At 43.7% G+C, this 25,082-nt stretch overlaps 5 protein-coding genes and 1 pseudogene across 6 annotated transcripts; 5 read left to right on the top strand and 1 right to left on the bottom strand.

Moving 5' to 3' along the window:
• Window positions 1-2,074: 2,074 nt before the first annotated feature.
• On the top strand, window positions 2,075-4,976 carry LOC146253182 (cytochrome P450 2K1-like). Its single transcript, XM_084677833.1, has 9 exons — window positions 2,075-2,288; window positions 2,437-2,599; window positions 2,807-2,956; window positions 3,070-3,230; window positions 3,394-3,573; window positions 3,724-3,865; window positions 4,035-4,219; window positions 4,308-4,449; window positions 4,541-4,976. Exons 1-9 carry the CDS (start codon window positions 2,088-2,090, stop codon window positions 4,726-4,728), a joined length of 1,512 nt encoding a protein of 503 aa, XP_084533959.1. The 5' UTR covers window positions 2,075-2,087; the 3' UTR covers window positions 4,729-4,976.
• A 659-nt stretch (window positions 4,977-5,635) lies between these two features.
• LOC146253180 (cytochrome P450 2K1-like) lies at window positions 5,636-13,114 on the top strand. The gene is made up of 9 exons (XM_084677830.1): window positions 5,636-5,952; window positions 10,471-10,633; window positions 10,833-10,982; window positions 11,101-11,261; window positions 11,432-11,611; window positions 11,760-11,901; window positions 12,071-12,255; window positions 12,344-12,485; window positions 12,603-13,114. Exons 1-9 carry the CDS (start codon window positions 5,752-5,754, stop codon window positions 12,788-12,790), a joined length of 1,512 nt encoding a protein of 503 aa, XP_084533956.1. The 5' UTR covers window positions 5,636-5,751; the 3' UTR covers window positions 12,791-13,114.
• Window positions 8,376-9,695, top strand: LOC146253181 (uncharacterized; annotated as a pseudogene).
• A 587-nt stretch (window positions 13,115-13,701) lies between the features above and the next one.
• Window positions 13,702-19,238, top strand: LOC146253179 (cytochrome P450 2K1-like). Of its 2 annotated transcripts, none has more exons than XM_084677827.1 (9): window positions 13,702-14,007; window positions 14,680-14,842; window positions 15,236-15,385; window positions 15,730-15,890; window positions 16,009-16,188; window positions 16,456-16,597; window positions 17,939-18,123; window positions 18,326-18,467; window positions 18,742-19,238. In XM_084677827.1, exons 1-9 carry the CDS (start codon window positions 13,807-13,809, stop codon window positions 18,927-18,929), a joined length of 1,512 nt encoding a protein of 503 aa, XP_084533953.1. In that variant the 5' UTR covers window positions 13,702-13,806; the 3' UTR covers window positions 18,930-19,238. The 2 variants fall into 2 exon arrangements, with proteins under 2 accessions (XP_084533953.1, XP_084533954.1); XM_084677828.1 differs by lacking the exon at window positions 13,702-14,007 and adding an exon at window positions 14,537-14,590.
• Window positions 19,239-19,251: 13 nt separating this feature from the next.
• Window positions 19,252-22,157, bottom strand: LOC146253178 (uncharacterized). The gene is made up of 4 exons (XM_084677826.1): window positions 21,964-22,157; window positions 20,749-21,407; window positions 20,445-20,594; window positions 19,252-20,314 (listed from the first exon to the last, which is right to left on the bottom strand). Exons 2-4 carry the CDS (start codon window positions 21,358-21,360, stop codon window positions 19,388-19,390), a joined length of 1,689 nt encoding a protein of 562 aa, XP_084533952.1. The 5' UTR covers window positions 21,361-21,407; window positions 21,964-22,157; the 3' UTR covers window positions 19,252-19,387.
• A 13-nt stretch (window positions 22,158-22,170) lies between these two features.
• LOC146253177 (RNA-binding protein with serine-rich domain 1-like) lies at window positions 22,171-24,803 on the top strand. The gene is made up of 7 exons (XM_084677834.1): window positions 22,171-22,252; window positions 22,786-22,929; window positions 23,211-23,384; window positions 23,519-23,624; window positions 23,710-23,863; window positions 23,977-24,118; window positions 24,259-24,803. Coding segments are annotated over exons 1-7 (828 nt in total). The 5' UTR covers window positions 22,171-22,250; the 3' UTR covers window positions 24,365-24,803.
• Window positions 24,804-25,082: the final 279 nt, after the last annotated feature.

Genomic DNA, 25,082 nt, shown 5'->3' with positions numbered 1-25,082 from the left:
TGAGTGAAGAGGCACTTGTTTTACGAGTTCGGTTGAAACAAGCCCCATAGTCACAGCCCAAGGAAGAGTTTTCAGACAACGTCAGGCTACGTCGTGTCATTAGAAATCTGTAAATGCTCTATATCCAACATTTAGAAGTGAGAATTGCATAATTTGCATTAATAAATACATCCAGTTATAGAGTCAAAATCAAAGACGTAAAGAGTCAAAGTAATAAGAGTTGAATGACTTCACCCATAATCGAGTCACAAACACACAGACACAAAGAGATTCCTGCCTTCATGGTTAAATTGCCGTTAAAGCCAAGAGCAACGGAAACATAATGCTTCAGCAGTCTCTGGAAAGTGTCCAGAAGAAATAAATTCACTCTGTACAAACAGCCACAGGCCTTTCACATGGTGACACAAAACCACAGACACAATTAGATAGATAAAGCAATGTGTACGAACAGACAAGGGGACAGTACTTACAGCTATCAATGATAAACCAGATGCGTATGACTGGTCAGGTGTATCCTGATAGCCTGTAGGCTAAGGAGCACATTTGGTTTTACAGCCGGCCTTTATTGCTTCCTTTCTCCAGACCAGGTTCAGAAGGAGATTAAGAGCAAGGTGATAGGAAGTCGTCAGGTCTTGGTAAAAGACAGAAGGAATCGTCCCTACACTAATCCCTCACATCCCTAGCAGAGATGTCACCTTCCGGGGATATGTAATATGATTTTAGGATGTGTGTACAATGAAGGTGTTTTAAATGTGGTTCATTGATGAGAAACATGCTGGAGGAGCAACTTATGTTGTCTGCAGGAAGGGGAGATAATTAAGCTGAGTTTGATGAGAAAGTTGAAAGGCCAATGAGTTGAGAGGTTGTAAAGCTTAGGAACCGTTCGGGGATTTTTATGACAGGACAGATGGCTGGGTGGCTGTCTGTATTAGCTTTTTATGAGGGTGATGACCCCACAAAGGAAAGTTGACAATTTTGGACAATTTTTGATGCTAGGAATGACCAGATACTGTGAGTGTATATAAGACAGGGTATGTTTTAGAATCCTTATCACTCTACTGAACGACGTTTGCATTACGTGTCCTCCGGTAGATTGGTCACAGAGTGCTCTGTTTTGTACTTTTACATTGAATAAAGAATTTGCATCAATCTGGCAATACTGACAACCCAAGTAATCCCTGACAATCCAACTAACCCAGTGTCTGTTCAAACAGGCATTCTTTCAACCAGGAAACCACAATGTTCTGAAAGGTTTGTGGTAGGGATGCACAATAGAGAGTATGTTGGTTATCTTAACAGCATTAGTTATCTCACCAGCATCGGCCATTAGAAGGATGTCTTAATTGGTTATCAGTGTTGGCTGAAAAGAATCCATGTCGTCCAAAGGCATTCCTAGTTTTAGTCTAGTCTGGTCCTAAAACTGAACTTTCTAGAGAGGAACTTTCAGGCCAAATATTGATTATTCATTGAGTTGATATTTTGACCTGTTGGCTTCAGCTTTCATCTGTCATGTCTTTGCTTGTGTGAGATGTCCTCGATTGATGTCAGTCGTGCAGGATGAGAGCTCTCACACCTCCAAATCACTGAAGTATGTTCAGGAAGCATCTTGCCTAGTAATGTTGTACTATTTATTTCAACCAGACATCTGTATCTGACAGTTTAATGTCTAATGTAGGTAAATAGATAACAGATAATGAATACAAATCAACAATGTGCATGAATACAATTCTATTTAACCAACCTGGGCAACCCAAGCAGGCCAGAGTAAACATAAGACATATGACACTTTGTACACCTATCAGTATATGACTGATAAACAGGTGTTATCTCCATTTATAATTTAGTGTCAGAGGTTCAAGATCATAACCCAGTAAATAATCTACATATGTGACAATGATTAAAGTTGCTGGTGAAAGCTTTTCCATTGTAAATCAGTACGTCCCACCTCCGCCCACAAAGGGATAAATTCCCGTGTATAAAGCACGTTGGTGCAACCAGTAAACACAATACTCTGCATCTGAGTCGTGTTTGTGAAAGCATTAGTGAGTGTCAAGTGGAAGGGTTCAGTGTTTAGTGTGTGGTGAACCATGTCTGTGTTGGATAGTGTTGTTCTCCAGACTCCCAGCTTGGTGACTCTGCTGGGGACTGTGGTGTTTCTGCTGCTCCTCTACCTCCTCTCCTGCAGCTCTCAGGAACAGGGGAAGGAACCTCCAGGACCCAGACCACTACCTCTGCTGGGGAACTTGCTGATGCTGGATCTCAAGAGGCCGTACCAGACACTCTGTGAGGTGAGATACTTTCTGTAGGTTTTTTGCTCCAATTCAAGTTACAACTGCCTGATTCAACTATCTTAGAGTGGGGACTACAACCTACAGGATGGTAGCTCTCCAGGGATTTGGCAACAACTAACTCAGTCCCTTGTACAAATCTTGACAGATCTCCAGGGAATATGGATCTGTGTTCACAGTTCATTTTGGATTGAAGAAAGTGGTGGTTCTGGCAGGATACAAGACAGTTAAGCAAGCTCTGGTCAACCATGCTGAAGAGTTTGGTGACAGAGAGTTACCTCCTATGTTCAATGATTTAAATAATGGACATGGTAAGGATTAAGTTGAAACCATCTATTGTTACCCTTGTCACATTCTCGATAGTGATCTTAATCAAAACATATCATTTTACCTTGGTCTCTTTTCAACATGGGTATCTCTTATGATATCTTTAAAAAGTTCTAAAGAAAAGTCTGGGTTAATACCACAAGTCTTCATAAGGTTTAAATGATAATTAAATCATATTTTGCTATCCATAGGGATTCTGTTTGCTAATGGAGACTCCTGGAAAGAGATGAGGCGCTTTGCTCTCACTACCCTCAGAGACTTTGGGATGGGCAAGAAGATGAGTGAGGAGAAGATCATAGAGGAGTGTGGCAACCTGATTGAAGTGTTTGAGAAATATGAGGGTAGGAAATTCAAAAGTTACAGTTTTTGTAAGAAAAGGTGTAAGGACATATAGTACATAGTTGAACGTTCAGTGTGTATTTAATACATTTGGTCCATGGTTTCTTTGTAATAGGTAAAGCATTTGACACAACGCAGCCAGTTAATTACGCTGTATCCAATATCATCTGTGCCATTGTGTATGGCAACAGGTTTGAATACACTGATCCTGAGTTCACCAAAATGGTGGACCGAGCTAATGAGAACATCAGACTTGGAGGCTCTCCATCAATGCAGGTACTCATGCATATTCCAGAAACATTCTTCTAAAGTCTAGTATCCACTTTTGGAGATTAGATATGTGTTAAAAAGTCACAAAAATCTGAATTTAGTCTAATTGTGTATTTTTTGTCTCTGTGTGTGTGCGTGTGCTCGTGTGTATGTCTTTGCTTTGAGACAGTTGTACAACTTGTTCCCTTGGCTTGGCAAGTTTCTGAGTACTAAACGTCAGATTAATAAGAACGCTAATGCCAATAAAAACCAGATCATGGACTTGGTCAGTCGCTTGAAAGAGACTCTGAACCCTCAGATGTGTCGAGGATTTGTGGACTCCTTCCTCAGCAGAAAGCAAAACCTGGAGGTAGATTCACACTAAATAGAATGGCTAACTATGGATAGTATATCTACATGTCAAATGTCTCTTAAACAGCAAATCTACAAGAAGTGGTAGGCAGATTTGTTGAGCATTTCATCAATCCTGATCCTCATGCTTTTATCTTCTGTGTGGAAGGAATCAGGAAAGAAGGACACCCACTACCACAAAGAGAATCTAACAACCTCAGTCGCCAACCTGTTTGCTGCTGGTACCGATACAACTGGGACCACACTAAGATGGGGTTTGATGCTCATGGCCAAGTACCCCCGGATACAAGGTAAGGACCAAAGCACACACATGTGCATGGACAAAGGACACGCATGGCTGAAAAAGTTCTACTGGTTTACAAGCTTTAAGCCAATTTTAACTGATCCAGGGCAAAGGTCATTGTTCAATCAATCATTGTAGGTTTGAGAGTAACTTTCAACCCACTCTTGTCTCTTTAGACCAGGTTCAGGAGGAGATCAGCAATGTGATAGGAAGTCGTCAGGTCTTGGTAGAGGATAGGAAGAACCTTCCCTACACTGATGCTGTCATTCATGAAATTCAGAGACTGGCCAACATTGTTCCAATGTCCCTCCCTCACGTCACCAGCAGAGATGTCACCTTCCAGGGATACTTCATCAAGAAGGTCAGATAAGATACGTGTCATTGTGATAAGCTTCCCTCTCTAAAATGTTGAGGACGGTCATCAGTTTAACATTCCTTCTGTTGTACAGGGGACTGTTGTGTTTCCTCTACTGACATCAGTCCTGCAGGATGAGAGCGAATGGGAGAGCCCCCACTCCTTTAACCCCGCCCACTTCCTGGATGACAAAGGGACGTTTGTCAAGAGGGATGCCTTCATGCCCTTCTCTGCTGGTATGTAATTGTGGTTTTCAAAAGAGTCATCAGTGTGACCATTCTGATAATGCTTGACGTTTTTGAAATCATTTTGGAATCTCTCTCTCAGGTCGCAGGGTATGTCTGGGGGAGGGTCTGGCCAGGATGGAGCTGTTCCTCTTCTTCACCTCTCTCCTCCAACACTTTCGTTTCTCTCCTCCACCCGGGGTAACAGAGGAGGATCTGGACCTCACTCCAGCTGTGGGGTTCACCCTCAACCCTTCACCCCACCAGCTGTGTGCTGTCAGCAGGGTCTGAGCAGAGAGAGAGAGAAAGAGAGAGAGTCACACATTTCTATGAAAACTTAATGTATATAAGACAAGTTTGTATTGGATAAAGGAAGAAAGCTATTTAGTCAAAGAAGATAAAAAGTCAAGTCAAAATATTCGGTCTCAGTAGCCGAGAATGTGAGAACTATGACCTTTGTTACCTTTGACATAATCCACACTGTAACCAGGATAAGAGCCCCATTCATGATGTTTCCTCTGTACACTTGCAAGTATTATTCTGGAATTATTGTCAGCTTTCTCTTTGGGTTAATATCACAATTAATTTGTAAATAAACTGTTTCATGTATTTTAAAAACACATACAACATGGTTGCATTATTTACAATGTACAATATATACACAGAACAATACAATGTGGTTCAACTCAAACAATTGTACACTAAAGTACACATTTGAAGTGTAATTTAGAGTACAGTAACAGAACACTGTCTGCTGATGTGGGAGGGGAGATGGGGGTCCCTGCTGGCTGGGAGGAGACCCCTGCAGACCTGGAGGTTACTGGCAATACCAATATACTGTATATAATGTACATCCCTTTAGTCAAAATAATTAATCAAATGACTGAATGTCATAATTTCATTCAGTTTGTTTGTGCATAAGAAACAGACCAGGACTGACTTGAAGCTCTCTTCAATTTTATATATAATATACTGTATGTTTTAATTAAATAGTAAGATAAATCATCTACCAGTGTGGCAGTGCCTGATCTTTTACAGTGAGTACCCACATTGCTCTATGTCCACTACAAATAGGCTCTGTCTGCACAGGCTTAGTTCAATGTCCATGGTGTTGCCTATCAACCCCTAAGCTCTGAGGGGTGTGGCCTTTACTAGTGGGTTTCAGATTTCAGTTTTATTGTGTTTGAGCGCAACAACTTTCTGCTGCAGAGCTTTGGGTGGTGTTTTTTTAGCCTCATGTTCATACATCTAAAGGAGCAAAGAAGAGCAATATCTTGACTCAAATATTTGACTCTATGCTACACTATTAGAACCATGTCTGTGTTGGATAGTGTTGTTCTCCAGACTCCCAGCTTGGTGACTCTGCTGGGGACTGTGGTGTTTCTGCTGCTCCTCTACCTCCTCTCCTGCAGCTCCCAAGAACAGGGGAAGGATCCTCCAGGACCCAGACCACTACCTCTGCTGGGGAACTTGCTGATGCTGGATCTCAAGAGGCCGTACCAGACACTTTGTGAGGTGAGATACCTTTCTGTTGTTTTTTGCTCCAATTCAAGTTACAACTGCCTGATTCAGCTATATTAGAGTGGGGACTGCAACCTACAGGATGGTAACTCTGGAGGGATAGGATTGAAGCATCGCAGGAGAGGTAAACGAGCCGGTGCACTAGTGCGACTTTGTCGGCGTGGGGTTTGTAGCCTACAGCGTTACCGGGGATATTTCTCTCCCACTTTCGTTCGCTGGACAACAAACTGGACGAACTTCAGCTACTGGTGTGGAAAAACAGAGACTTTCATTCATGTTACGTTGTGTGCTTCACGGAGACATGGCTGAGTGAACTGATCCCGGTGTTACGTCCCAACTGGTTCCCAATTTAACTGGTTCCCCAGCTGTGCGTGCACCTATCAGTCTGCCTCTGTCACCAGATTCGTCACAAATTCACAAACATATTACTGGCGATTTTCAAGTCGGATCTCATATTTGCTGCGGCAAATATGAAAGTAGGCCTATAGGCTACGTGCGCACTACATTAGGCTACCATTCGCGACAAAATAAATGGAGACAAAATAAAACATTTGCAGACTCGCATGAAGTGGGATTCGATCGCACTAGAGTAAAAACATAAACGCACCAAAGTCCGTTGACTAACACCATGAGCTATATCAGCTCACAAAATGTGAGAGAATCGTTAGGTATTTCTTAACTACATTGGCCTTCAGGTAACATTTTGAATTGGCGTCTTCTGATTCAACTGGTTCCCATAGACACTACCCGAATGTAGGCTTACTATGCACGTATTTGGGGTTGTTTCGAGGCAATAGCCGTATTTTCCACGACATCACAGCTCCCTCTGACACCACATATTACAAATTCATACTAAGAACGTCGCTGCTAACCCAGACAATACGATAAAAATACGCGTAACACAACATGGAAACATTCGTTTCCTATGCGATTTCGTGTAGCCTATTGCTGAGTGTTTCTTCGCTATATCTTTTGAAATCAATTCATTTCATAATTGTATATTCTGAACAAATGGTGGTTGTGGTTAATATGGCTATTGCCTTGAGACAACTCCAAATACGTGATGAGTAGCCTACATTCTGGTAGTGTCTACGGTAACTAGTTGATTCAGAAGAACCTAAACAACTTGTTGCCTGAAGGCCAACGTAGTTAATCAAGTTGTGACTGAGTTCCTGAATTACTCACGTGCTCCAGTAGCTTACGGTGTAATGCACAGAATTGTCACTTTGTATGTGTTTTTGCTCGTGGGATCGAAGACCACTCGAATCTTTTATTTTCTTAGTTTCCATTTATTATGGCGTGAATGGCTGTAATGTAGTGCTCAGTACATTTGTTCAGAATATACAATTATGAAATGAATTGATTTCAAAAGATATAGCGAAGAAACACTCAGCAATAGGCTACACGAAATCGCATAGGAAACGAATGTTTCCATGTTGTGTTACGCGTATTTTTATCGTATCGTCTGGGTTAGCAGCGACGTTCTTAGTATGAATTTGTAATATGTGGTGTCAGAATCAGCTGGGATGTCGTGGAAAATACGGCTATTGCCTCGAAACAACCCCAAATACGTGCATAGTAAGCCTACATTCGGGTAGTGTCTATGGGAACCAGTTGAATCAGAAGAAGCCAATTCAAAATGTTACCTGAAGGCCAATGTAGTTAAGAAATACCTAACGATTCAATCATATTTAGTGAGCTGGTATAGCTCGTGGTGTTAGTCAACAGACTGTGGTACGTTTATGGTTTTACTCTAGTGCGATCGAATCCCACTTCATGCGAGTCTGCAAATGTTTTATTTTGTCTCCATTTATTTTGTCGCGAATGGTAGCCTAATGTAGTGCGCACGTAGCCTATAGGCCTACTTTCATATTTGCCGCAGCAAATATGAGATCCGACTTGAAAATCGCCAGTAATATGTTTGTGAATTTGTGACGAATCTGGTGACAGAGGCAGACTGATAGGTGCACGCACAGCTGGGGAACCAGTTAAATTGGGAACCAGTTGGGACGTAACACCGGGCTCTGCGTTACAACTAGGAGGGTTTAAAACTAGTGAGAGCGGATCGGGAATCGAAAGGCGGTGGTATTTGTTTTTAATTCAACAGTGGCTGGTGTGAAGATGTGACAGTGATTCTGCAACACTACTCTCCGGATCTGGAATCATTTAGTAATAACTGCAAACCTTTTTACACCGTTAACGACTCTCGCCTGGCCAACACCCTGAATGAGTTTTACTGTCGTTTTGAAATACAATTGGACTGTCCTGGACACCCCTTTCCCACACTAGACCCACACCCATCACCACGGAGACGACTCTTGTAAAATACATTTTAGTCAAATGTGCAATAAATGTGTTTTAAGAGAAGTTTACAGTATGTTAAACTTGATGGCTGTGGAAAACTCCATTTGGTATGGATGCCATTTGGAGACGTGAAGTCTAAGAGACGGGGAGTCTGGGTGACCTGAGAGTACTTGTCACCGCGGGGGGAAGAGACAATTGGTCTAAGGACAGTGTGGGTTTGGTGGTATTGTTCTTGTCACCTTTGATGAGATAGATAAATGGATCAAGCTGCCCTGACTCTTCCTGTTTCATAGGTGATGTTAATCAAGTTCTTGTTTGAAGATGGTCACACAATTGACCAATGGACAGTTGACCATTTGACTGGTCAAACTCCCATGGTTGTATTATCTGTTGGTTTGGGGAAATTTGCCACACAAAGAACAGTGAGACATTTGATATGTAAATGTATTGTTTTAAACTGTCACTGAGTTGAGTGAGCCAATCACATGGTTGGCTACATTTGATTGATTGACTTCATAGAATGCCATTGATCTCAAGTTTATATAGGTTTGTGCATGTGTGATAGTCGCCATCACTCCTACGAACGATCTGTGTGGATAGCACCTCCTCCTTCGTTGAGACTGATCACAAAGTACTTTGTTTAATCATATGAAATTGTATAGTCTTAATAAATTGTATTGAAACTTCCATCTTCGACTATTCATATTTACACAGACCAGCTTGAATTGTCTACCACACTCTCCATTCAGGAGAGAGAAGTTAACTGTTTATTCAAAAGGCAGAACCCCCGCAAAGCAGCCGGGCCGGACTCTGTCTCTCCTGCCACCCTCAAGCAGTGCGCTGACCAGCTGTCTCCGGTGTTCACCAACATCTTTAACACCTCCCTGGAGACATGCCATGTGCCAGCCTGTCTCAAGTCCTCCACCATCATCCCTGTGCCCAAAAAGCCAAGGCCAACAGGACTTAATGACTACAGACCCGTTGCCCTGACCTCTGTGGTAATGAAGTATTTTGAGCGCCATCTTCTCAAAGCCATCACGGACCCTCTACTGGACCCCCTGCAGTTTGCCTACAAAGCCAACAGGTCTGTAGAAGACACAGTCAACATGACCCTCCACTTTACCTTCCAGCACCTGGACTCCCCAGCATCCTATGCTAGGATCCTGTTTGTGGACTTCAGCTCTGCCTTCATTACCATCATCCCCGCTCTGCTTCCGGACAAGCTCTCCCAGCTGAACGTGTCTGACTCCCCCTGCAGGTGGATCACAGACTTCCTATCCAACAGGAAGCAATGCGTTAATCTGGGAACACATGTCTCTGACTCCCCGGTCCATCAGCACCGGATCTCCTCACGGCTGCATCCTGTCCCCTCTGCTCTTCTCCCTGTACACCAACAGCTGCACCTCCAGTCATCAGTCCTTTCAAACTCCTGAAATTTTCGGACGACACCACCCTCCTTGGGCTCATCTCTGGTGGGGATAAGTCTGACTACAGGTGGGAAGCTGACAACCTGGTGACCTGGTGTAGCCAGAACAACTTGGAGCTCAATGCTCTTAAGACAGTGGAGATGGTTGTGGACTTCAGGAAAAACACAGCCCCACTCACCCCCGACACCTGTGCGACTCCCCAGTCAACACCGTGGAGTCCTTTGGGTTCTTGGGCACTATCCTCTCCCAGGACCTCAAGTGGGAACTGAACATCAGCTCTGCAAGGCTGCGGTCAGGACCAAAACCTCACGCCACAAAAACTGTTTCTTCCCATCTGCTGCTGTTCTCTTCAACAAGGCCAAGGACTTTCACTGACACTTCTCACTTTATCTGCACAAGACACCTTTCCATATTGCACTATGTTGCCCTATTTGTATTGTATTTGTATATTATAGCTATTTACTATTTTATTCTATATTCCTTAGATATGTTAGCGCCTTAGTATTAGTATTACTTAAATTTGTACACTACTTGATTCTTATATGTTTAATTCTTTGTCTGTGTGAAATTTTGTGGTTAATAAAACCCATTCTGATTCTAATTCTGAAAACCTATTCTGATTCTAATTCTGAAAACCCATTCTGATTCTGAAGAGGCTGTACATAGTGGAAAATCCAGAATGAGTATCAGTTCAAAAGTCTTAGGCACCTGGTTTAAAAAAATCTGCTTATTATCAGTCCTGCAACTAACTTATACTGGTCCCTTGTACCAATCTCGACAGATCTCCAAGCAATATGGATCTGTGTTCACAGTTCATTTTGGACCGAAGAAAGTGATGGTTCTAGCGGGATACAAGACAGTCAAGCAGGCTCTGGTCAACCACTCTGAGGAATTTGGTGATAGAGAGTTAACTCCCATGTTCAATGATTTCAATGAGGGACATGGTAATTATTAAGATGAAAACATCTGTTGTTGCTCTTGTCACATTCTTGATTCAAAAATTTACCTTGGTCTCTTTTCAACATACCGTAGGTATTTCTTATGATATCTTTAAAAAACAAAGGTCTAAAGAAACATCTGGGTTGATACCACAAGTCTTCAGAAGATTTAAATGATGATCATATAATATTTTTCCATCCACAGGGATCCTGTTTGCTAATGGAGACTCTTGGAAAGAGATGAGGCGCTTTGCTCTCACTACCCTCAGAGACTTTGGGATGGGCAAGAAGATGAGTGAGGAGAAGATCATAGAGGAGTGTGGCAACCTGATTGAAGTGTTTGAGAAATATGAGGGTAGGAAATTCAAAAGTTACAGTTTTTGTAAGAAAAGGTCATATAGTAGGACATATAGTACATAGTTGAACGTTCAGTGTGTATTTAATACATTTGGTCCATGGTTTCTTTGTAATAGGTAAAGCATTTGACACAACGCAGCCAGTTAATTACGCTGTATCCAATATCATCTGTGCCATTGTGTATGGCAACAGGTTTGAATACACTGATCCTGAGTTCACCAAAATGGTGGACCGAGCTAATGAGAACATCAGACTTGGAGGCTCTCCATCAATGCAGGTACTCATGCATATTCCAGAAACATTCTTCTAAAGTCTAGTATCCACTTTTGGAGATTAGATTTGTGTTAAAAAGTCACAATAATCTGAATTTAGTGTTATTTTGTATGTGTGTCTCTGTGTGTGTGTCTGTGTATGTGTGCTTGTGTGTATGTATTTGCTTTGAGACAGTTGTACAACTTGTTCCCTTGGCTTGGCAAGTTTCTGAGTACTAAACATCAGATTATGAAGAATACTCATGCCAATAGAAAACAGATCATGGACTTGGTCAGTCGCTTGAAAGAGACTCTGAACCCTCAGATGTGTCGAGGATTTGTGGACTGCTTCCTCAGCAGAAAGCAGAACATGGAGGTAAATTCACACTGGATATAATGGCCAACTATTGCTTGTATCTACATGTCAAATTTCTCTTAAACAGCAAGTCGACCAGTAGTGGTAGGCCGATTTGTTGAGCATTTCATCAATCCTGATCTTCATGCCTTTAACTTCTGTGTGGAAGGAATCAGGAAAGAAGGACACCCATTACCACCAAAATAATCTGACAATCACAGTCGCCAACCTGTTTGTTGCTGGTACCGATACAACAGGGACCACACTAAGATGGGGTTTGATGCTCATGGCCAAGTACCCTCGGATACAAAGTAAGGACCAAAGCACACACATGTGCATGGACAAAGGACACGCATGGCTGAAAACGTTCTACTGGTTTACAAGCTTTAAGCCAATTTTAACTGATCCAGGGCAAAGGTCATTGTTCAATCAATCATTGTAGGTTTGAGAGTAACTTTCAACCCACTCTTGTCTCTTTAGACCAGGTTCAGGAGGAGATCAGCAATGTGATAGGAAGTCGTCAGGTCTTGGTAGAGGACAGGAAGAACCTTCCCTACACTGATGCTGTCATCCATGAGATCCAGAGACTGGCCAACATTGTTCCAATGTCCCTCCCTCACGTCACCAGCAGAGATGTCACCTTCCAGGGATACTTCATCAAGAAGGTCAGATAAGATACCTGTCATTGTGATAAACTTTCCTCTCTAAAATGTTGAGGACAGTCATCAGTTTAACATTATTTCTGTTGTACAGGGGACCACTGTGATTCCTCTACTGACATCAGTCCTGCAGGATGAGAGCGAATGGGAGAGCCCCCACATCTTTAACCCTGCCCACTTCCTGGATGACAAGGGGAAGTTTCTTAAGAGGGATGCCTTCATGCCTTTCTCTGCTGGTATGTAATTGTTGTCATCAAAAGAGTCATCAGTGTGACTCACCATTCTGTCACCATTCAGTCACCATTCTCATAATGCTTGCAGTTTTTGAAATCGTTTTGGAATCTCTCTCTCAGGTTGCAGGGTATGTCTGGGGGAGGGTCTGGCCAGGATGGAGCTGTTCCTTTTCTTCACCTCTCTCCTCCAACACTTTCGTTTCTCTCCTCCACCCGGGGTAACAGAGGAGGATCTGGACCTCACTCCAGCTGTGGGGTTCACCCTCAACCCTTCACCCCACCAGCTGTGTGCTGTCAGCAGGGTCTGAGCAGAGAGGGAGAGAAAGAGAGAGAGTCACACATTTCTATGAGGACTTAATGTATATAAGACAAGTTTGTATTGGAAAAAGTAAGTGAGCAATTTAGTCAAAGAAGATGTAAACAGTCAAGTACAAAATATTCAGTCTCAGTAGCGGAGAATGTGAGAACTATGACCTTTGTTACCTTTGACATAATCCACACTGTAACTAGAATAAGAGCACCATTCATGATGTTTCCTCTGTACACTTGCAAGTATTATTCTGGAATTATTGTCAACTTCCTTGTTGGGTTAATGTAACCATGAATTTGTGAATAAACTGTTTAGTGTATTTAAAAAACATGTACAACATGGCTGAGTTATTTACACTGTCCAATAAATACACAGAACAATAAAATGTGGTTCAACTCAAACAATTCTCCACTAAAGTACACATTTGAAGTGTAATTTAGAGTACAGTAACAGAACACTGTCTGCTGATGTGGGAGGGGAGATGGGGGTCCCTGCTGGCTGGGAGGAGACCCCTGCAGACCCGGAGGTCACTGGCAAGACCAATATACTGTATATAATGTACATCCCTTTAGTCAAAATAATTAATCAAATGACTGAAAGTCATAATTTCATTCAGTTTGTTTGTGCATAAGAAACAGACCAGGACTGATTTGAAGCTTTCTTCTATTTTATATATAATATACTGTATGTTTTACTTAAATAGTAAGATAAATCATCTACCAGTGTGGCAGTGCCTGATCTTTTCCAGTGAGTACCCACATTCCTCCACTACAAATAGGCTCTGTCTGCACAGGCTTAGTTCAATGTCCATGGTGTTGCCTATCAACCCCATAGCTCTGAGGGGTGTGGCCTTTACTAGTGGGTTTCAGATTTCAGTTTTATTGTGTTTCAGCCAACTTTCTGCTCCAGAGCTTAGAGTGGTGTTTGTTTTGCCTCATGTTCATGTATCTAAAGGAGCAAAGAAGAGCAATATCTTGACTCAAATATTTGATTCCACTCTACACCATTAGAATCATGTCAGTGTTGGATAGTGTTGTTCTCCAGACTCCCAGCTTGGTGACTCTGCTGGGGACTGTGGTGTTTCTGCTGCTTCTCTACCTGCTAACCTCCAGCTCCCAAGAACAGGGGAAGGATCCTCCAGGACCCAGACCACTACCTCTGCTGGGGAACTTGCTAATGCTAGATCTCAAGAGGCCACACCAGACACTTTGTGAGGTAAGACAACTAGTTATAGGTTTTCCATATACTTCCCTTTAAGGATAATATATATATATATATATATATATATATATATATATATATATATATATATATATATATATATATATATATTATTATTTTTTTACCACCAACGGTAGGCCGACTGGAATCAGGATCCTACCTCCTGGGGAAAAAAATGTTACCGTTCAAGGATTTAGAGAATGCTATGACTTTACTGCTCGAAGTTTACTTAGGGTCGTAAAAAATCGTGAAAAAAAGAATCTTTTGAAAAGTAAAACATAAAGAAGTAGGCTAAAACCACATACTACCCACGGTTAATGCCCTGCAGTGATTGAAAATGCTTTATTATTGATGCGCAGACAGGCTAGTGAAGGCTAGTGCTGAAGCTACATATTTTAAGAAATGTCTAACTTGGAAACGAATAGCAGATGTTTTAAATGATTTGCCAGTGGCAGGGGTTGCTTGTGAGTTGATGTGCCAAAACAGCTGTCGGTTGTGATACGGTGAAAGTTTTGTCGATGATTTTCTAGGTTTTTAAATGCAAGTGCAAACTAAACAATCTACTCAGCTCACGCAGGTAATGATCAATCAAACGCTTGTGTTGACATTGACAATCTTTATAAACAAACAATCATATATTTTGCCCACATCTTTTTTTTCGTCAAGCTTTCCAAGGAATATGGATCAGTGTTCACAGTCTACTTTGGACCTAAGAAAGTTGTGGTCCTGGCAGGGTACAAGACAGTTGAGCAGGCTCTGGTCAACCATGCTGTAGAATTTGGAGACAGAGAAATTACCCCTGCGTTTTACCTTATCAACCAAGGACATGGTAATAAAGTCATTTGTACCTGTTTTTACCAAGTTTAACCATATCATTCTCAATGGTCATAATTATGTTTAGAGGATCTTATTTGCTTTGGCATAGTCTTAACACAGACACATTGGTTTGAATTACACAACTTCTTTGTCAGCACATCCCTAAGTTCCCAAATAGTTGACTTATTTATGTTAATGTAGTATTTGTTCTAACTAAACCCTCCAAACTACTTTTTGTTTGTACAACCCTAACCACGTAACACTGTGTTCCAGTTTTCTGACCTAATACACACATTATAATTGTATTTAACTTAACATAATAGAAAATCCCTAGACATGTAAGTCCAATAAATAGTATTTCAAACAAAGTACTTTTTCATCCATAAACTGTACTTTCTCTCCATAGGGATCCTGTTTGCTAATGGAGACTCCTGGAAAGAGTTGAGGCGCTTTGCTCTCACTACCCTCAGAGACTTTGGGATGGGCAAGAAGATGAGTGAGGAGAAGATCATAGACGAGTGTCGATACCTCATTGAAGAGTTTGAGAAACATGAGGGTAAGACAGATAAAAAGATTTAAAGGCAGGTTAGGTATGTTTTGCAAAACTAGTAATTTTGTGAGCTGCAGTGATTGCAGGTAGGTTGGTAGACAGGCAGGTAGGTTGGTAGACAGGCGAGTACCCAGTCCAATCATTGCATTCAGTCCAAACGCAGTGATTGGACGTATTTATTACAGCTGTGACAGCCGCAGATATCGGATTTATTTTATTTTACTGTCAGAGCATTTGATTTATTGATTGCTATAAGGATGTGAAGTTTATTTCAGCAAATAATACAACAAGTGCTTCTCAAAAACATTACCGACCCTGCCCTTACAGTTTTTCATTCATTTCTGGGTCAGGCAAAGCATTTGACACAACTTGTCCAGTGAATTACGCTTCCTCCAATATCATCTCAGCCATTGTGTACGGCAACAGATTTGATTACACTGACCCCCAATTCAAAGCCATGGTGGAGAGCGCCAAGAGGAGAATTAACATAACAGGCTCTGCATCAGTCCGGGTACTGTATTATCAATGACTTTTTGTCCTCAGAGAACTTTGGCTCTGGAACATAGATTGTCTCCCTATCATTTGATTAATGTGATCCTGTTTGTTTTGGTGTGGGGCTGGGATGACAGGTGTACAACATGTTTCCACGACTGGGCCCATGGATTAAGAATGTACGTGCGTTGCTAGCTCTAACAGAAGAGTTCACGAGAGGATTGTCAGACTTGATCACAGGTCTGAAGGAGACTCTGGACTCTCAGGTGTGTCGAGGCTTTGTGGACGCCTTCCTCACCAAGAAGCAGAAACTGGAGGTAAGAGGACCAGTAGTGTAGATGAAAGTACATGAAGGTTTACAGAGGTACCTACAGTGAACAGTTTCACTTTTTTGGACACAATATGCCCACTTATTAACCACCGCTAATTTAAGAAGAATTCCATTTAACACAATTTGCTATTTGAGCTTGTAATATTTTGCAGTCATCTCTATAGAAAATGAGCTCATTTATCCTTGTAACAATTGTTTATACCCCAATACAGCATTGTATTTTCTTAGTACTTCTCTCGTTTGTGTTTTCCAGGAATCAGGCATTGCAGATTCTCACTACAGTGACAATAACCTCATATTTTCCGTGAGCAACCTGTTTGCTGCTGGTACTGACACCACAGGAACTACATTATGCTGGAGTCTTCTGATCATGGCTAAGTATCCTAATATACAGGGTAAGGAAGGTGTGACAGAGGGCTGTCACTGGCCATGATGTTAGCACTTAACAACACCACAGACGCCAGTTTACATTAAGCTTAAGTCGCTAGTTAACTTATGTGATGCACACTTGAGCTCCACTAGCCATTACAGTTCACACATGCAATAAACACCACCTATATTCACATTCCAACTGCTTTGTACACTTTTTGAACATACACACGCACACTAGTTTCACACTGACTGGTCCTTAATTGACTTTACAAGGGTTGCGACAACTGTCTTCTTCTTTCCATTTTAATTGCACAGGAGGTCAATTACTGCCACTTACTGTTTGGGAGTCCGAGGTCAGCGGCCTAAAGTCAATTAATCATAAAATAAACAAAACACTTATCTTGCCCCCACCCCAGAAATGTGAAAATAGCCATACACATTTCCCCTCTCCCCATCCCCTCACCTCTCCCTCCTGTGCATAATAGTCCCCTCATGGATCACTCTCCCCCTAACTCGTTACAGTAATCCTAACGCTGAGTATTTCCCTCTGCCTGGTATGCCCCACATGACAACATCACATGCTCTACAGTTTCCAACTGACCACTGTTATTACAAAGCCGTCATTGTAATGCCCAACAACCGTCAGTGTTGAGTTTAAGCCGGAGTGACCAAATCTCAATCGCCACATCAAAACTTCTCCGCTCACAAGTGGAGACTCAATACCTTCCTCACTTGTCTATGCTGAATGAAAATGGCTGCCCTTCACCTCACCATTCCACCGCCTCTGCCAACCAACTTTATTAATCTTTCAGGATTAATAAAGTTGTATTTTATATTATCTTATATCCACCAATCTCAATGCCACTTTGGCCAAAACATCCACAACCTCATTCCCTGTTAAGTAAATTGTGTCTGTGCACAAGTGCAGTGCAATGCAATGTTTTGGACTGTTACATTCACCCAATCAAAGAACAGGCACTCATTTAGTGGTTGAAAAATAGGAGTTTTGCCAATTATATGTGGAGTTGAACAACCGACCATAGTCCAAGGTAGAACAGTTGAGACTTCATAAGGAGTTGGACATGCTGGACTTATGGTTTGCTAAAGTATTTTCTATCATTGTGGTTTGGTTCCCTTTTGTTTCACTGCATAATATTTTGCACCTTCTGGGATTGTTTTGACCAACACTGTCAACACATTGAGGCTGAGCTGAGGCTGAGCCAATACTTTTCTTAAAGAACCGGGCTGCTTCCTGTCACAAATAAACGTATAGGTACCCATGGATGCTGACTGACACTCACTCTGTTTGCAGTCTACGCTTATATTGAACTGAAACATATGAATTTGTACTCGTGTCTACTCAGACAAGGTTCACGAGGAGATCAGCAGGGTGATAGGAAGTCGTCAGGTCTATGTAGAGGACAGGAAGAACCTTCCCTACACTGATGCTGTCATCCATGAGACCCAGAGACTGGCCGACATTGTACCCATGTCCATCCCTCACGTCACCAGCAGAGATGTCACCTTCCAGGGATACTTCATCAAGAAGGTCAGATTTTAGTTCCGTGGCTGTTCATTCCAAACAGCTATATCTTCCGCCAGGAAACCGCCATGTTCTGAAAAGTTTTAGTTTTCATGACGAGCCTGAACTTTGTAGGGAGGGACTTTCAGACCAAATATTGATCCATTGAGCTGATATGTTGATGTGTCCAAGTTTCATCTGTATCATCTTTACCTGTGTTTGGTGACAGGGGACGACTGTCGTCCCTCTGCTGACAACTGTTTTGCACGACGAGAGCAAATGGGAGAGCCCTCACACCTTTAACCCCGCCCACTTCCTGGATGCCCAAGGTCGATTTGTCAAGAGGGATGCGTTCATGCCCTTTTCTGCAGGTATCGTAGTCCTACATACATCATTTATTTAATGTTTTGGAATAGCCTTTAGGGTCAGCTTGTTGTTATAACGACCAGGTTGTTATAACAACCATTCATTAAAATCAGCTCACCTGATTTTAATGAATGGTCGTTATAACAACCCATTTAATTGAATCAGGTGTGTTGGAGCAGGGAAACATCTAAAACATGCAGGACAGTGGCCCTCGAGGACCGAATTTGGACACCCCTGCCTTACACCTATAGTACCGTGTCACCTTTATCTCTCTCTCAGGTCGCAGGGTATGTCTGGGGGAGGGTCTGGCCAGGATGGAGCTGTTCCTCTTCTTCACCTCTCTCCTCCAACACTTTCGTTTCTCTCCTCCACCCGGGGTAACAGAGGAGGATCTGGACCTTACTCCAGCTACGGGGTTCATCCTCAATCCTTCACCCCACAAGCTGTGTGCCGTCAGCAGAGTGTGACACCATCCCACACATTTACATGATGAGTTCATGTATATAAGACAAGCTCTTGTATTGTATTTAGGCAAACTTTATTAAAATACTTTGGTTTTGTTAACAGTCAAATAGAAATTATCTCATGGTAGCAGAAAATATTTACTATTTTGGAGATTGCTGTATAATATGATATTAAATCACTGTAACCAAGACATAACCAAGCAATAGAAAATGGTTTCCCCTTTGCACAGTATAATATGTATTACTGATAATACTAATATAATATTAGCATTAATATAAAATGTAAATAAACTTTTTGTTCCGAATAAATCATGTCAATAGCGTGGATGAATCATTTCAACAGTGTGATTCCATCAAACAGGATTCTCAAAATACACATATTTCATGTAAAAGGTCATACGCCTCCATGGACAGGAACAAAAAGAGAAAACCAGGCATCGCAAATAAGTAGTAATGAAACATCATAATGTTTCCAATTTGATAATGTTGAGCCCCTGTGAAGTGTTTGTGAGAGGGGAGATGGTGGCCCCTACGGGCTGGGAGGAAGCAGCACAGACCTGAAGGGCCCCAGCTGTGCCAGTCCCTTGATAGTCTGCTGATTTATCCATGTCTCTGTTAGTCTGAGGGAAGGACTGGCTATACATAGGCCCACAGGTCGGTGAGTACAACGACACCTGTGTCTGAGACTGTTGCCGTGCGTAGGTTGGCGAGTAAGGCTCTGCGTGCGTCTGGGTGTGAGTGAGGCTATCGGCACTGCTGCAGGCTGGAAACACACAACTGGGGCTCTGTCCCGGTAGTTTAAAGGCCTCTACTGTGTCCAGACTGGGGGTGTCCATCTGGGAGAAGCCAGATGGGGCTTGGCTGCACTGGGGGTATCCTCCCTGGCTGTAGGTAAATGTGCCCTGGGTATAGGAGGTTGAAGCAGTGGCAGCTGCTGATAGTGTGGGTGTGGAGGTTTTTTGGGTGTGCTGTTGTTGTTGTTGTTGCTGCTGCTGCTGCTGCTGCTGCGGCTGGCTGGTGTTGTTACAAGGTCCCAGTCTGGAGGATAGGGTCTGCAGGGTGCTGAGGATCTGCCTTTGGACCTGGGTCTGCTGGCTCTGTTGCTCTGCCAGCATCCGCACAGCAAGGCCCAGGCTGTGCACCTCCGAGCCCAGGGCCTGGACCTGTTCTCTGAGCCCACTTCCACCTCCCCCTCCAGCCTCCTGGACCTGCCCTTCAGAATTCTGGAGCTGGATGACCGCCCCACTGGAGCCCTGCGATGTGGGGATGGTTGGTGCAGGGCTAGGCAGTCGTATATCCACGCGGGGAGGTGGGTGCAGGGGGCGGGCGGACTGAAGCGAGCGTCTGGGAACACTAGCGCCCCCTGGCTGCCCGTCCACACTCCTCCTCTGCAGAACAACGCAGATGCATAGAACACTTTAAAGTGATACACAGGTGCAGTAATTGTTTCACTAATTAGAATGACTATAGTTGAGACACAAACTGCTGTGGTGTAAATGTGTTATACTTCCTACTCACCATTTGAGTGAGCCTCTGAGTGGCCTGTGTGGTGAGGTCATAGGATGGAGGTAGAGCTTCTGTAACAGAAGCTCCCCTAACATCGGAGCCAGTGGAGTTAGACTGGTCTCTCCTCAATATTGAGGCCATCTGCTGATATGACTCTCTTATCTAGGAAAAAAGGGACACGGCCAAAGAATATCGTTACGATGACTTTTGGGACAGAATTTCACACCAACTAACAACAGGCCTCCTATGATATTGTGACAAATGTACACAAGCAAATTGCCCACAGTGAGAAAATGACAAGGAATAGGTTATCTACCCTCATCCTGTGTGACAGGGCCTTATCCAAAAGCCTCTTGCGAGCTGCCAGCATGGGGCTGGTGGCAGGCGAAGGGGTCACTCTCCTCCTTGTGTACGCCCCAGTGACAGTGACACCGGCCGCCCCTGCGGCTGTGGACTGGAGACTCCTCTCCTGTTTGTTCTGAGCCAGAGAGGTGACACTGACTATCTGGATGTCCTTGTCGTCTTTGTTCTGCTCCGACTGCTCAGGTCTACAACTTGTGCTGTTCTCTGCTGATCCAGAAGGTTGGGTCCTCGCCGCCGGAGCGGGACCGTTCTGCTTGGCAAACTCTGCCGACGCCACGTAACCAGCATGACGTGAAGCATCCCGTAGTAGCTGCTGTAGGTGTAGATTACTGTAGCCCTCCCGTCTTCCACCTTGGTTTCCCCTGGTCCCCACCAAGGCCAGAGGGGCAGTCCCATCTTCATTTCTCCCCTGTTTGCACTGGAACTCTTTCAGGTACAAGTAAATGGCCTGGGCAGACACCTTGATGTTCTCCAGCTCTAACACTGCCTTGATCTTGCGGAGGCTAAGGCCATTCTTGCGCAGTTCTACCACCTTGAGTTTGGCAGCATCATCCAGACGGCCCATGACCACTCGCGTGTATCTGACTGCAGCAGTCCTTCAGAATGCTCCACCTGAAGAGGCAACAATTCACAGATTCAACAGATGTATATTCATTAGGGTGACCAGATTTGAGTTTGTGAAAAAGAGGACCTCAGACCTCCTCATATATTAAACCTATAATGATAACAAAGGCGGCAAGGTTATTAGTGTTGCCAGACTGGAAATGACGAAGTATCGTAGCAAAGGCTCAAAATTATCGTATTTGGAGGATAATTATCGTGCATCTGGCAAAACTGAGAAGGCGGTCAACCAATGACAGTTCTCTGGGTGGAGGGAGATAACCTTCCAAAACTTATAACGGCGTAATAACTAGTTTGTGAAAGACCCAGAAAAACACAAATATCCGACGAGGCAAAATCCCGGGCGAATTTGGAATCTATGCCGGACGCATTTTTTAGGTCTCGAAAAGAGGACATCCGGGTAAAAGAGGACGTTTGGTCACCCCTATATACATAGGTTATTCATGTCAGAATCAGAATCAGAATTGAGGGGAAATTGGGGGATTGTTTGCCAAATCACCTTGCGAGATACTAACAAAATGAATAGCATCTGGTCATGCATTCTTACCTTTTCAACGACAGTATTGTTGCCCGTTGTTGGCTTGAACAAGATTCGAAGCACATGCAGTCTACCTGGTAGTGAAAAATAATCTTAAACTGTTTCCGTTGCCAAATATAGTTGTTCAATTGCGTATATTAATCTAAACTACCTAGCATCAGCTAAATAAACATATTCTGACTTGTAAGTGGCGCTTGGATCAGACGTCATTTACTGTTGATGTGGTTTACGTCATCATTGCGCGACAAAAATTAAGCACGAAGAGGAACGCTTACGAGCTGCTCCAGACTAAAGAAATGTAAGTTTTGATATTCCAGTCAGGTTGTACTTGTTTTGTTGTATTCTCATGATAATTGACGTTTCGAAATTTTACAAAAACCTTACAAACATAAAGGCTATTGTGCTTGAAACCGTGGCCTTTCTATGATGTTGCTTTCATGTCCCAACACGATGAACGTTCTCCTAGCTCTAACAAGCTAACCAGCCAGGCCTACGTCGTATTTTAACAGCGTTAGCTCTAACTGTTCTGACAGAGTTTTATACATGTACCAAAAACGTAATATACCGTTTTCACTGCAACCGCGTAGTAGAATGTAGGCTACTTGCAGTTATGCTGCTTCTATGCTGGTGTTATATTTCTTGCTAACCAGGGACCTGTATTGCTACTGTAACTAGTTATTTATCTGATTTGTAAATTGGCTTCGGACACATTTTTGGCGTCTGTATTTGTGCGGCAGTACAAGTGTCATTTTGCTTAATATTTTGTAAGTGTGCCGAATACTTTTTCAGTTCTAAATTACTCAAGGCTGCGATGTTTCCATTTAATTTCAGGGCACCATCACCTATCAAGCGGAAGGAGGAGGAAAAGACCAAAGACAGAGGAAAGGAGAAGACTGGTACAAAAGAGGTGGTAGACAAAGACAGAGGCCGAGAGAAGGGCCGGAAGCGTCGCAATGCCTCCACAGGAAGCAGCAGGTGTTTGAATTTCCTGAACATCTCATTGTCAACCTAACCTGTACCATTTAGTAATAATAGGGAAGCTCTACATATTCATTCATTCATATTACATTTAGTCATTTAGCAGATGCTCTTATCCAGATCGACTTACAGTAAGTACAGGGACATTTCCCCCGAGACAAGTAGGGTGAAGTGCTTTGCCCAAGGACAAAACGTCATTTGGCATGGCGGGGTTGTCATGTTGTTCTGTGTTTCATGACCATATTCTTTGTGTTCTTCCTCCCGTCACTCGGGTCCAGTTCGTCCTCCAGCAGCAGCTCGGGCTCCAGCTCGGGCTCCTCCAGTGGCTCCAGCTCGTCAGGGTCCAGCAAGTCCGGTTCCTCCAGCTCGCACTCCTCCAGCTCCTCCAGCTCCTCCGGCTCGCCCAGTCCCGGCCGCCGTCGCCACGACAACCGCAGACGCTCCCGCTCGACGTGAGTCCCTCGGCGGAATGACGGCCGAGCCGTTTTGGCAAACGTCAGTCCGGGGGCTGCATGATCCCCTGGGCTTCACCTGAAGGCGTCGTTAAGAAAAAATGTACATAAGTGGGGTCTAATGTCTGCTGCAGGTCCAAAACCCAAAAAAGGGGCGACGATAAGGATCGAAAGAGGAGAAGCCCGAGCCCCAAACCCACCAAAGTTTACCTCGGACGACTGACGAAGAACGTGACCAAGGTGAGCTGCTGAGCAGGAGCTACTTTCCCGCTCTTCATCGCGCGCTGATGTCGAACGAATAACTGATTTTCCTGCGGCCCTGTAGGACCACATCCATGAGATCTTCTCCGTCTACGGGAAGATCAAGATTGTTGACATGCCAGGGGGCAAGCTCCACCCCAACCTGTCCAGAGGCTACGCCTACGTGGAGTTTGAGACCCCAGAGGAGGCCCAGAAGGCCCTCAAACACATGGATGGAGGTAGGAGGACCTCCATGCCCTCATGGGTTCTAAAGCTCGGGCTCCACCGGAACAGCATCGCTCTTTTGTGGGGTATTGAGTTTGGTATTTTCTGTCCTTCCTCTGTTTCCCAGGTCAGATCGACGGACAGGAAATCACTGCCTCCGCTGTGCTGGCTCCCAGACCACGCCCTCCACCTCGCAGACCCTCCCCTCCCCGCAGAATGCCTCCACCCCCCCCAATGTGGCGCCGCACGCCGCCCCGCATGAGGAGACGGTACGTTCCAGCCCCGATGGGCCGAGGCCGCATTCATTTCACATTTCTCTGGGGTTGATCAGTGAAGAGGTGCAGAATCTGCTCGCACAAACTCCTCCTGCACCCTTCCTTGATCCTGGCATTGCTCTGTGCACCTGCAGGTCTCGGTCACCAAGGAGACGGTCTCCCGTGCGCAGGCGCTCTCGCTCCAGGTCCCCTGGGCGTAGACGTCACCGTTCCCGCTCTAGTTCCAACTCTTCACGGTAGAGGGACTACGACATCGCTGGACCCCACATCCTCAGACCCAGGACCCCCACCCCCATCCTGCTCCATCTCCCGGAACACCAGCCCACTGGACTCCACATCCTCAGACCCAGGACCCCCACCCCCATCCTGCTCCATCTCCCGGTACCCCAGCCCACAGGACCTGAGAGATTTGGCTGTCACGAGAGGCTATCCTCCCTGGATTGGCTGACCACTTTCCCCATTGTGTCTTGTCTCTTTACTTTATAGATGACATGTCTTAGATAAATGTATTGTTGGGCCCAACCAATAGGACTCAAGAAGTCTCAAGCCTTGTTTGTTTCATGCTTTTCGGTTAATTCATCCACATAATTATCAGATTTTCTTAAACTGTGACAAGACCTCTTTAGTATAATGTTTTATTTTGTACACGTTTTGCAATAAATGTGAAATATCAATTTGATCTGTGGCTGCTTGTGTGGATTTTTATATCAACAACCATTTCTGATTGTTGAGCTGTTGACTGTTGTCCTTTTTTGCTCTATAGACACAGTACATTTCTTGAATGTAAAAAAAAAAGAAAAAAGACAGTGAAATCACTACTGGTACTGTAGATCAGGACCAAGGGGTGTGGAGGAGAATAACTTTACATCCTGGTTTTAGTCCTCCATGCTGAATATGGGATTTAATTATCCAGGCTTTATAAAGAGGGCAGATCGTTCAGCAAATGAAACCGTCTTTT

The sequence above is a fragment of the Hypomesus nipponensis genome, chromosome 17 (assembly GCF_054491055.1).
Source record: "Hypomesus nipponensis isolate SF chromosome 17, ASM5449105v1, whole genome shotgun sequence".
Lineage (NCBI taxonomy): Eukaryota > Metazoa > Chordata > Actinopteri > Osmeriformes > Osmeridae > Hypomesus > Hypomesus nipponensis.
The sequence above is the reverse complement of the archived record's forward strand: the minus strand, read 5'-3'. Positions and strand labels throughout refer to the sequence as shown.